The sequence below is a fragment of the Giraffa tippelskirchi genome, chromosome 11, assembly GCF_054371585.1.
Source record: "Giraffa tippelskirchi isolate mGirTip1 chromosome 11, T2T-mGirTip1v1.2.pri, whole genome shotgun sequence".
Lineage (NCBI taxonomy): Eukaryota > Metazoa > Chordata > Mammalia > Artiodactyla > Giraffidae > Giraffa > Giraffa tippelskirchi.
The window spans coordinates 148,507,258-148,519,431 of record NC_137285.1 but is presented as its reverse complement, the minus strand read 5'-3'; the positions used below and the strand labels follow the sequence as shown (position 1 = coordinate 148,519,431).

Genomic DNA, 12,174 nt, shown 5'->3' with positions numbered 1-12,174 from the left:
TGCGGGAGCACAGCGCCCCGCCACGCGAGAACACACGAGAGCGCGCGCGCGCAGGGCCGTCGGACTCCCCCGGCGACCGCCCGGGGAGGGTAGGCGTACTGTGCGGGAGTCGGAAATGGGGGAATGGCTGGGCGAGTAGTCCCCTTTTCCTGCGTCCCGCTTTCCGCCCCTCCTGTAAAGACGCAGAAATCCTCAGAAGCAAAACATAGTTAAATGTGTCTGCTGAAAGTTCTCAAGAACAAGCCGCCACCCTCCCGAATTCGCCAAACCCCCCCTTCAATAACCGTGGTACCAGCCAGACAGGCTTCTGAGGTAACCAATCACCCTCGGGCCCCGGCGTCTTCCTGTTTCAGCCCCTCCGTGCATTGGCCAACCCCAGGCCACCCCGCCCCTTTTTTATGGCGAAAACTTTATTTAAAACAATCTTGATGGGGCTGTCCCCAGTCGGCGAGTTCCCGGGTACCAGGAGAGGTCTAGGATGATGGCGAGGCCTGGGCTGTCGCTTCCGCCTGGAGGGTCTGCCGCGACTGGAAGAGTCAGTTTAGAGGACGAGTTAGTTAGTGTTAGTCACTCGGTCGTGTCTGACTCTTTGTGACCCCGTGGACCCTCCAGGCTCCCCAGTCCATGGGATGTTCCAGGCCAGAATACTGGAGTGGGCAGCCTATCCCTTCTCCAACGGCTCTTCTGACCCAGGAATCGAACCAGGGTCTCCTGCATGGCCGGCGGATTCTTCACCCGCTGAGCCACCAGGAAGGGCGAAGCTCCAGCCAAAGGCCTGGGAGGAAGAGAGAGGAGGAGAGCGGGCACCAGCCTTGGGGCCCCAGGGCCACCCGTGGGACGGGGAGCCGGGAGTGCGCGCTTAGGCAGCAGCGGCCCCTGGAATAAGAGTTTCAGATCAGTTCATTCACTCAGTCGTGTCCGACTCTTTGCGACCCCATGGACTGTAGCCCACCAGGCTCCTCTGTCCATGGAATTCTCCAGACCAGAATACTGGAGTGAGTAAGCCCTTCCCTTCTCCAGTGGATCTTCCTCACCCAGGGATCAAACCCAGGTCGCATTGCAGGCACATTCTTTATCATCTGAGCCACTAGAGATATGTGTGTATGTATAACCCAATCACTTTGCTGTACACCTGAAACTCAGTTCAGTTCAGCTCAGTCTCAGTCGTGTCCGACACTGCGACCCCATGGATGGCAGCACTTCAGGCTGTCCATCACCAACTACGGGACCTTGCTCAAACGCATGTCCATCAAGTCAGTGATGCCATCCAACCATCTCATCCTCTGTCGTCCCCTTTTCCTCCTGCCTTCAATCTTTCCCAGCATCAGGGTCTTTTCCAGTGAGTCAGTTCTTCGCGTTAGGTGGCCGAAGTATCGGAGTTTCAGCTTCAGCATCAGTCCTTCCAATGAATATTCAGGACTGATTTCCTTTAGGATGGACTGGTTGGGCCCCGCTTAATTCCCTTAGTGTTTCGCTGTAGCACAGGGGCTGGACGCCCCCATGCCTAACCTTGGGCAGTCCGGAAATACAGGCAGGAAGGAAAAGGTTCTCCAGAAGGTCCTGTCCATGGTGAGCTGCTGGCGCGTTCTACCTGGATCTCAGCACCACATTTTGCCCTAATTAGTCCTACACAGCTGTGAACCCAAGAGCAAGGCCCATTGTTCTCTCTTCATTTAGCTCAAGGCCATTTTCTGCTCAGGCTATTACATAATAGTCTTTCAAAAAAGTGTTCCACCAGCCAGTTCTCTGAAGCCAAGGTTTCTCACCTGTGAAGTGTGATTCTAAATCCTGCTGTCTGTCCTCAGCTTTGGTGTCAAATGTTGCTGGTTTAACTGCTCTGATGTTTAGCAGTTAAGCGGCAAGGGAAAGGTCTACCTTCTGTTTTCTGAGGTCTAGTCTAGTTCCTTTGCTGGCATGGCATGTGTTAACAGGCTGTAGTTCATTCTTGCTAAAGGCTTCATCTACCATTTCTTGCAGCACACTGGAGAGTTCTCTTAATGACTGTGTATTTTTTAAAAATGAAAATTTAACTTTTTACCTTATGGTAGGTAAAGTTAAGGTATTATTGGAGATAAAATATTTATTTGTAGAGGCTTTTCTATTTGTAAACTGGTGTAATTTGTTTCCTTAGGGAAAGATAAAATTTCATTTATCTATATTTTTCTTGGGTTTGTTGTTGTTATTTTTTGGCTACATGGCGCACTTTGCAGAATTCTGGTTCCCCAGTCAGGGATCGAACCTGCGCCCCCCCACCCCCTGCACTGGAAGTGTGGAGTCTTGACCACTGAACCACCAGGCAAGTCCCTTTTCTTGGACTTTTAAGACTTCATTTCTCCAAGTTCACAAATTGGGCATTTTCCTTTTCCCACTTTCAACAGTCTAAGGACCTATAAATTGTTTTGTCTCTTGGCTAGACAGTGCTAAATGGGAATGAGCATTGGACATTCCACTGACCGACCACATATACTAAACTCCCCTAGGACACTGGATTACTGAATGCCACGCTCTTAGCTGGATGAGTACTGACAGTGGCATAACCACTAGCCCAGGGTTTAGAGAGCAATTCCATTTTCCTTTCCAATTTTCCTTAGGATTGTGCAAGATATTTCCTGGAAAGTATGTTTAATAGAACAAAAGATTTAAATTGATAGCCACTTCTGAAAAGTACTGCAAAGTAAAATCTAGACTAGAACAATAAGATATCCAGACCACCAAACTTCAAATAAATTACTTTGCTATGTATGTCAAGTAACACCTCATAGTTTTTTCTGGTGTAGTTTATCGGTACTTTTTCAAAGTATCTGTACTTTTTTATCCTCTTTCCCAAAGTTTCCTGAATCTCAAATCCGATCTAGATGCTCAAGTAAAAAATGTGGGTATCACCTTTGATTCCACTTGCTTTTCCTTACCACTCCCATTAGCAAGTCCTATCAATTTTACCTCCAAAATCTCCCGAGGCAATCTACTCAACTCTCTCTGCTGCCCTCTTCTGAATCATTAATTCTCACAGTGACCCTACCTCAAAAGTCCAACTTATGTTCTTGCTTCTTTTCTTGCCTCTCTAATCCATTTTCTGCCTGGCAGTAATCTTTTCAATGTAAATTAAAACATGCCATTCCTGTGTTCAACCACCTGCAATGGTATGAATTTTTGTGCCCCCCCCATTCTTATGCGGAAATCCCCGATACTAGGAAATGAAACCTTTGAAAGATGCTTAGATCATGAATGCAGGCCTTCATGAATGGGACTAGTGCTTTTATAAACAAGGCTCCGGAGAGTTCCCTGCCCCTCTCGCTCTGTGAGGACACAGTTGAAACAGGTAATCTGCAACTTGGAAGAGAGCCCTTGGCAGAACGTGACTATGCTTGGTGCCTTGAATTTGGCCTTTCCGGCCTTCAGAAGTCTGAACATTCTCGGGTGTTTGTTAAGTTACCCAGTCCGTGTTTTTGTTGTTGTTGTTGAGTCCCAAAATTGTGTCTGATTCTCACGATCCCATGGACTGCAGCACGCCAGGCTCCTCTGTCCTTGACTATCTCCCAAGAGTATGCTCAAATTCATGTCCATCAAGTGAATGGGTAGGTGATGCTATCTAACCATCTCATCCTCTGTCACCCCCTTCTTCCTTTTCCTTCAATCTTTCCCAGCATCAGGGTCTTTCCAATGAGTCGGCTCTTTGCGTCAGATGCCCAAAGTATTGGAGCTTCTTACCCCTCTCCCATCATTTCCCACCGCTCTTGGATTACAAAAGCCTGACACTATCTGGTCTTTGCTGCCTCCCACCCCGGCCTGAGTTTTTACCTCTCCCCATTCACTATACTCACTCCTACCATGCTGGCCTTTCCCTTCATCCAACACATTAAGCCTGCTCCTTTGTTAGGGTTTTGCACTGCTTCCTCCACCGGGAAGATTCTGTCCCAATTTCACACAGCCATTCGGGTCTTAACTCGAAATGTGTGCTCAGAAGATGCCTTTCCTGACCACCTGATTTAAAAAACCTCCCAGCCACTCCACCTCCTATGACCCAATCTTAAGCCTCTCTGCAGAGCACCTCACTTTTTATGTTTACTGTAAGCTCTGTGAGACTCTGTCCATCTTGTTCCCCCATCTAGAAAGGTCCCTGTCACATAGTAGGTACATGATAAAAATTTGTGGAAACAATCAATGGATAAGGTCATCATGGTACTTATTCAATAATACAAGTCCAAACTAGGGAAACCAATTATTTGCATGAGATCAAAGAGAATGGGCTGTCCCAGCTTATCAGCTGAAGGCTCAATTTATTTTTTGACTTGGGATCTGATTCCAGTTAAACAGACAACAGGAAAGAGAGCCGAGAGCTGTAGCTGAGAGAAAATGAGCTCTCTCTGGGTAATATTAAATCTGAAATCTCACCCCAAGTTTACCACCACCTGTTTAGTTCCTCATAGTAAACCCATCACTGACAACAGATTTAGGATCTATTTACCCAAGTGCAGAGGAAAAGGAGACCATCATAAAAATTCACCTGCTTCGCTCACAGGTGGGCTCTTGGCTTTCTTCTTCTCTAGGCATTCAGTCATAAATCATTCCAATAATGTTTCGATAATGCTCAGGGGGAAAAAACCCAAGCTTTAAAAAATTATACCAACTCCTGTGGTATGGCAAAAATATTTATTAAAATAGTTTTTTTTCCAAGTATGAACTTTATTGGGAGGAGTCCTTCGAATTCACCCTTTCATCCTGGACAAACGAGATAACGTAGTATATGCAGAATATAAAATGGTAATAAATGAGCCCACATGGTAGCACAGTGAAAGAAAGGGGACTTCTCTGGAACTGAGGTCACTCCAAGAGGCACCTTAGGTGACCTAAGAAACCTCTGGTTCACAACTGGAAGAATTAGGTGACCACCACCTGTTTTTAAGAGGTAGAACATATGCTTTCTGGTAGCCCACCATTTACCGAGCAGCCTGGCGGTAAGAGGGTCTCATACCTCAGCCCATCTGCCCTTGGTGATGGCCAGAAGGCCTCTAGGCCCCAGGCAGCAAGGCTGCCCGCTGATCTCTACTTAAGATCCATGAACCGGATATCCATGATGAGAAGGAAGTTCTTGGGGAGCGGGCGGGGGGCTGGAGAGAGAACAGTGAACACCTGGTGCTCCAGGTCCACGCTGGTCACCACGATGAAGCCAGCCACGCTCGTCTCGGAAAGGTTCTCCTCCGTGCCCTCCGCGGTGCTGACGCTCAGCAGGTGGTGCACCATGTCTCGGCCAGGGGTGACCGGCACGAGCTTGAGCTGATTGTCTTCCTGAGACATGCCCAGAGGCAGGCAGGAGTCTGGGATGGTGGGTGCCCCGACTTTGTAGATTTTCACATCTGAAAATTTGACGTTGAAAGCATGGGGATAGAAACAGCCCCGGAATCCATAGAAATACTCACGGATGCGCTCATCCCTGCATTCCCGCCGGAAGTCCTTGGAGCGCTCCACCACACCCCCCGACTTGGGGAGCAGCACCGTGCGTACAAAGTGAGGCAGGTCCCGTTTTAGTTCGTTGTACAGTCGTTCTTGATCCAGAACCACGACTACATCCACCTCAAACGCTGAGGCTGCATGGACCAGGGCCTGGTAACCAGAGCCCTTGACCCAGCCACAGGTGTTAATGACACAGCCACTCACCGAGGCCCTGCGGTTCACTTCACACCTCTGGTTGAACACATCGGCTAAACGAGATGTAATCTGCAGAAGAAAGGGTCAACGTGAGGGAGAAAAGATACAAACTGAACCTAGGGCCACGTGATCCTTTGTTAGCCTAAGTGGCATTAGGCACAAGAAAAAGGACACTCCTGATGGCTGTGGTTCTGACCACATAACATGGATTTGGTTTTCATTTTATGTTGTTTATTCTGTCTCTGATGTTTCATGTCCCAAGTAGAAATGTAATAAATTACTTAAGAATGAAGTGAAGTCGCTCAGTTGTGTCCAACTTTTTGGGATCCCATGGACTATAGCCTACCAGGTTCCTCTCTCCATGGGATTTTCCAGGCAAGAATACTGGAGTGGATTGGCATTTCCTTCTTCAGGAGATCTTCCCAACCCAGGGATTGAACCCGGGTCTCGCGCATTATAGGCAGACGCTTTACCGTCTGAGCCACCAGGGAAGAATAGGACCTACTTAAGAAAGAATAGGTCCGTAGAAAGGTTTAACCATCTGAGGGTGAACTATTTTTGAAACTGTCTTTTCCAGAACCAGTCACCGTGGAAATGATAGCCGCTGGGAGTGGGCACAGAGTTTTAACTAGCAAACGCCGGCACAGCTTCCAGCCCCAGCGCAGCCCCTTCCCTCCCCTGTGCCCTGCCCCGGGCTCTGACCTTATTATAAAGCTTGATGTTGGTGCCAGGAGTGGTGGAGCCGAAGTGGTAGACCAGCGGGGCCTGGATGGAGAAGCCCTCCTCGACATCCGCCGGCCGCTCAATGTAGAGGGCCCCCATGGTTCCGGGGATGGACACAGAGCCCTGGCCCACATCCAGCTCCACGTACGTGGGACGGCGGCCCAAACGCACCGCGTAGTTGAGCAGCAGACGGCACACGGTGGACTTGCCCACATCAGTGGGGCCCACGACCATCACCCGGGGGCCTCGCTCCTCCTCCTTCTCTGCCTGCCTCCGCATCTGCTCCAAGGCCGTATGCGTGTTGAGATAAAGCAACATCGGGGTGTCCTTGGAGACATAGGCCACCTCGGTGCGGCCACTGAGCTGCAGCGAACAGCCGTGCCAAGTGAAGACAGCCACCTTGGCGCCGGCATCAAAGGTGAACTTCTTGTTTCGGGTCAGCTCTGTGCCGAAGATTTCTGCCATGCCAGCCAGCAGCTCCAACTGAACTGACTGTGACGCCTCCACCTCAAAGCGAAGCTCTGTCTCCCGCTCCAGTTCAAATTTAGTTGTTGGCTTCTTGTCATCATTGGCCTCCTCTCCCATCTTTCCTGTGTGGCTGCTTTGTCTGGAACACCAATATCAGATCCAAACAGAAGTTAGGACTCGGTTCAAAATCCTCCAGAGGATGTTTCTCCTTATTTTGCTTTATTCTTCCCCCTTATCTCTCATCACCACCTGTCCCACTATATATCTGATGATTGTCTATCTACCCTCACTAAAAGGTAAGGGCTGGGCATTCTGGTTTGCTGCTGTAACTCCAGTACCTAAAACAGAGCTTGACAACCAAAAGGCACCTCTATAAAAACACCGAGTGAATAACTGACTCAGACATCAGGGGGAAAAAAGATACCTATATACTGACAGACTTGATTACAGCACCTTTGTTGCTCCCTTCATCACTATCACTCTTTCGGGTACTCCAGATTTGAAAAAGCTACAGATGCCAACTCCCTACCCCTGGGGTCAACAAAAAAGGGAGTCAGCAATCTGGAGGCAGAGCAGAGAATACCGAGCTGGGACTCAGAAGCAAACAGCATCAAGGAAACAGCTCAGCAACCACTAGCAGCGTCTTTAAACAAATCACTTAGCTCCTCTAAACCTTTTCCTCCGCTGTCAACTGGAGGCGCTTACAGTTCCCCACACAAAGTGCTGTTCTGGGGATTAACTGGGATGGTCGGAGGGAAAGAAATAAATTAGTAAACTTTCTAGTTTACAGCGCCGAGGAACAGCAAAGAATTATCTCCGATCCAGATCGCAGCTCCAGGTCTAGCATTCGTCCCAGTCTCCCCAGGCACCGAAATCTGCGCAGGATCTAAGGAGGCGGCGGCTGCGACCCTGAACTTACCACCTCACCTGTACTGCCACGAGATCAAACCTGTAAACCAAGAAGACAGGACCTAAGCCCAACAGCGAGACGCGCTCACCGAGACCCACGCCGGAAACAAGCGTTTCCGCACTTGCGCAGTGGGGAAGGCGCGGCCGCGCGGGGCCCTCTGGGAGATGTAGTTGTACCAGAGCTGTCCCGAGCGGTCGCGCTCGCGCCGCCGCTCGGCCCTCTGGGACTTGTAGTCAAGGAGGGTTTTTTTGACCGTGACGTCAAAGGCGGGCGGGGCGGCTGCCGTCATTGTTCCTCAAGCAGCAGCGGGAGGGAAGCAGGAGGCGTGGTGGTTACGCCCCCGAGCGTGGCGCGGACGGCGGCCGCTGAGGCGCCGTGGCTGCGGCGCTTTCCCAGTCGTTCCCGCTCGCCTGCGGCGCGGGAAGGGGAAGGGCGGCGGGCAGGGAAGCGGGCTCACCATGGAGGCCCCACAGTCGCCTGGAAGCGGGGCGCGGAGCCCTGTGTGGATACGAGGAGACCTACGGGTAGGGAGAGGGGAGCCAAGCAGCTCATTGGAGACTAACCTGGACTGCCATCCCCGTCCCGACACCGCGTTTGACCCCTGGAGAGCATTACAGAGCATTTTACTTAAATGAAAGAATAAAAAATAAATTTCTTCCAGTTACTCTGCAAACAACCTCTCTCGTGTTAAGCGGGGAGCTTTGCTGGGGACTCTTTCCCTCCCCAAATCTCTGACGGTTATACAAGGGCAATCATTCACCCCACAAGCAACAGGTTGGGCCACATCTATACGTTCAGACGGTAAAGCATCTCTGCAAGGCGGGAGACCCGGGTTCTATCCCTACATCGGGAAGATTCCCTGGAGAAGGGAAAGGCTACCCACTCCAGTATTCTGGCCTGGAGAATTCCATGGACGAAGGAGCCTGGTGGGCTACAGACCATGAGGTCACAAGAGTTGGACACGACTGAGCGACTTCACTTTCACTTTATACACTTCTGATGCGTTTGGGCTTGGGAATATTCTTTGCTACTTGCTTGCTGTGTGACTTTGGGCAAATCACAGGCTTAGACCCAGTTGTTTGTTCTTTTTTTTTTTTTTAACTGTAAAATAGGGATAACAATTTATCTTCAAGTTGTTTTGAAGCATGAATAGGATAATGCATATAAAGCACTAAACCCATTGCCTGTAACATAGAAAGCATCTGATGTGAGCTCTTACAGTTTTATTCTAGATTGAGGACAGGAGCTATAATGAGGCCATCTATTTGTAGTTTACATTTTTCAAAGCCCTTTCAAATGCCCTCTTTCACGGCCCCCTGTAAAGTCAGTTTTATTAAATTTCAGGTGAGAGAGGAGACTAAGACAGGTGGAGGGATTTGCCCAAGCTAGTATTCAAACCCAAGATTTTGGAGTTTGAGTTCAGCTATTATAACAGCGGACACATAGTACTAGATGGCACATAGTGTTCTACAGGCTTTAAGGGTATAAATCCATTTAATCCTCCCAAGAATCCTGTGAAGGACACACTGTAACTGTCATCCCTACTTTAGAGATGAATACTTTCTTCAGTCCAGCTCACATGGTTAATCCCGGTGGAAAAGCCTAGGAAGATTTTTCTGGGTTGCCTTTTTCCAGCTGGCCCCACCTTACATTCACTTTCTAAGACTGACGTCCTCACTTCTCACGGTTCTTTCTTGGATGCGTGTGCGTGGTGTGTTGAGCCGCTTCAGTCCTGTCCGACGCTTTGCAACTCTATGGACTGTAGCCCACCAGGCCCTCTGTCCATGGAATTCTCCAGGCAAGAATACTGCAGTGGGTTGCCATGCCCTCCTTCAGGGGATCTTCCGAACCCAGGGATCGAACCCACATCTCTTATGCCTCCTACATTGGCAGGTGGGTTCTTTACCACGAGCACCACCTGGGAAGCCCATGTGTCTTGGATGGTTCGCTTTGATTGATTCATTCATTCACGGTGCGTGTATTAGTTCTCCAGTGAACCAACAGGTATCCTCCAATCGCTCACCATTCTTCAAAGATCCAGTTCTAGGGCTTCCCTTGTGGCTCAGCTGGTAAAGAATCTGCCTGCAATGCGGGAGAGCTGGGTTCAATCCCTGAGTTGGGAAGATCCCCTGGAGAAGGGAACGGCTACCCACTCCAGTATTCTGGCCTAGAATATTCCATGGACTGTATAGTCCATGGGGTTGCAATGAGTTGGACACGACTGAGCGACTTTCACACACACACACACACAAAAGAATCCAGTTCTAGTCTTCCATTTGCAAAATTCTCTATGAGCTCATCCTCTCCTGTTTACATGCAGTCCACCTCCCAGATCTGTTTCTTTGCCTCCACATTCTCTCCCTTGAGGCAGTTTCTCCCAATTATCTAAAGTTATCTTTTTCTTTTTTCTATTTCTTTCTTCGTTTTCCTTGGCCATGCCACGCACCATGCGGTTGGCAGGATCTTAGTTCCCCAACCAGGGATAGAACCCATGCCCCCTGCCTTGGGAGTGTGGCGTTTTAACCACTGGACCGCCAGGTAAGTCCCAAGGTCATCTTAATTTGGATATTATATAGCCATCTCAAGCTGAATTTAGGGAGAAGAAACCCCTCCCCCTCCTTAGAGAGTGCTCTCCATTTTGCTTCTTAAACACAGAAAGGGTCAGGGTACAACATTGAAAGCATCTGTGGTTGCCCACACTCTTTCCTTTCAATCTTTCACCAACCACTCCTCTCATCTCCACCCCACCCTCAAATAATACTGCCCTCACATGTCCTTTTCATTCTCCTCTCCAGCTAAATCCATGATCACCTTCTTCCTGAGTTCATTTAATTTTTTCCTTCTACACTTTCAAACCTTGCCCTAAAAAACTACTCACTTTCCTTTTTCACACTTCCTTCTATTTTCCTCAACAAATTCCTCCTACACTTACATTTCCTTCCTCATCTGCTGGCCAGATGAGGACATTTCCTTCTTTCTTTACTCGGTTCTACCTGTCAATTCCAAACCTCCAGTTACATCACTCAAGATACCCACTTTGGGTTTTCAGAATCCACCTTAAACCGAAGAATCTTCCCTGATGAAATATTCAGAATTCCTTTTACTTTTTCGTACCCAGCTAGCACTGCCTTCCGTTAACCTCTTTTCCCTACCTTAACTTTTCACTCCCCTTGTAAGAAGTACTTCATTTTCTGAACATTCACCTCAGTTAGAAATCTAGGTTTTCACCTTAGAGGGTATGTTCTATGTCTATACACTTTAGCAACTTGCAGAGGGCAAAACTTTATGAGACATATTTTGGCTCAAATGAAGTATAACTGGAAACTGACAGAAAAATAGCATGAAAGATGTTAAGTTCTTAATAAGACACAGATTTGGCATGTGCCTCTTGAGCTATCAGAATTTAAGAGTAAATCCACTCTGGGTTTAGGGGTATTCAAGTTGAGAACACAGTTTTGAAATGCCAGTAACTACTGTTTACCAGCTGCCTATCACGTGCCAGGCATTTTTTTTTTTAAGATGTTTACATATTATCTCACTTTACTTCACATGTCCATGCGGTAAACATTAGCTTCATTTAGCAGAAGAGGAAAACAGGGCCACATAGGTTATCAGTAACTGGCCCAGCGGTTCCTGGTAAGTGTATTGGCAGAGCTGGGGTTCCAACTCAGATCTCTTTGAGACCAAAGCCAGACACTTGGACAACGTCTGAAGATGCAACTCAACTGCTGTTTTTTGAGCATCTTCTGTAAGCAAAGCTCTGCGCTCGGCATTGCAGTCCTGGGATGCAGGGAGGAGTTTCCCAGAGGACCTGCCTCAAAGTTTAGAGCCCGGCAGAGAATCTTATGTAACATGAGTGTCTCCGTATGTGAAGCACAGGTCATTTGGAGGTAGTTGATAAGAGTTTCCTGCCTGTCAGAGGTCATTTTTGGTCTGTGACTCCTTCGGGGGGTATTGAACTGGAGGCTTTGAAGCTTGGAAGTGCCTGGTACAAGCTTGGGGGCGTTCCATGCCATCTGTGACCATTAATATGGCTTTCTTTCCCCTGCGTCAGTATCAGGGCTGAAATGGGAAATACAGCATCTTGAATGTGCGCACACGGTGGGTCCTGACTCTGCACCCGGCTCTCAGCCTCTCGGTCTTTGGTCCAGCCCTGCCACCCGTACCGCGGACTCCATCCTTGCCCAGCCCTGTCCTCCCCCCAGCTTCTGGCGGTCTCCTTGGCCACGGGGCCCTCCTCCCCAGCACCCCGGCTCCCACCCCTGCCCGCCCCTGGCTCGGGGCCCCCCCGGGCATCGCTGCCCCGGCCCCAGCCCTCGACGCCTGTCCGCTGCCTGCCTCCTAGCCCGCCTCCTGTGTCTCCCAGCCCCGCTCTGACGTGGGAGGTGAGGGGGGTGGGGGCCCGGATGACTCACAGTGTTATGATG

At 49.3% G+C, this 12,174-nt stretch overlaps 1 protein-coding gene and 1 long non-coding RNA gene across 6 annotated transcripts; one reads left to right on the top strand and one right to left on the bottom strand.

The window, feature by feature from the left end:
* The first annotated feature begins 26 nt into the window (after window positions 1–26).
* Window positions 27–8,405, top strand: LOC145525578 (uncharacterized). Its single transcript, XR_014068307.1, has 2 exons — window positions 27–312; window positions 6,224–8,405. It is a non-coding gene; the product is annotated as an uncharacterized LOC145525578 (long non-coding RNA).
* Window positions 4,634–7,877, bottom strand: CLP1 (cleavage factor polyribonucleotide kinase subunit 1). 5 transcript variants are annotated; one of them, XM_081539003.1, is made up of 3 exons: window positions 7,836–7,877; window positions 6,349–6,976; window positions 4,634–5,715 (listed from the first exon to the last, which is right to left on the bottom strand). In XM_081539003.1, the coding sequence occupies exons 2-3, from the start codon at window positions 6,952–6,954 to the stop codon at window positions 5,044–5,046; spliced, it is 1,278 nt and encodes a 425-aa protein (XP_081395129.1). In that variant the 5' UTR covers window positions 6,955–6,976; window positions 7,836–7,877; the 3' UTR covers window positions 4,634–5,043. The 5 variants fall into 5 exon arrangements, with proteins under 5 accessions (XP_081395129.1, XP_081395125.1, XP_081395126.1 ...); XM_081538999.1 differs by having other exon boundaries at window positions 7,626–7,854; XM_081539000.1 differs by having other exon boundaries at window positions 7,757–7,854.
* Window positions 8,406–12,174: the final 3,769 nt, after the last annotated feature.

Bases quoted from the DNA above. Each gene is read 5' to 3' on its own strand.
- CLP1 (XM_081538999.1), bottom strand. From the start codon at position 7,684: ATGCTAGACCTGGAGCTGCGATCTGGATCGGAGATAATTCTTTGCTGT. The intron at 6,977-7,625 runs GTAAACTAGAAA...TTGGTGTTCCAG, and splicing joins CTTTGCTGTTCCTCGGCGCT to ACAAAGCAGCCACACAGGAA. The intron at 5,716-6,348 runs GTCAGAGCCCGG...TTTCTTCTGCAG, and splicing joins ACATCAAGCTTTATAATAAG to ATTACATCTCGTTTAGCCGA.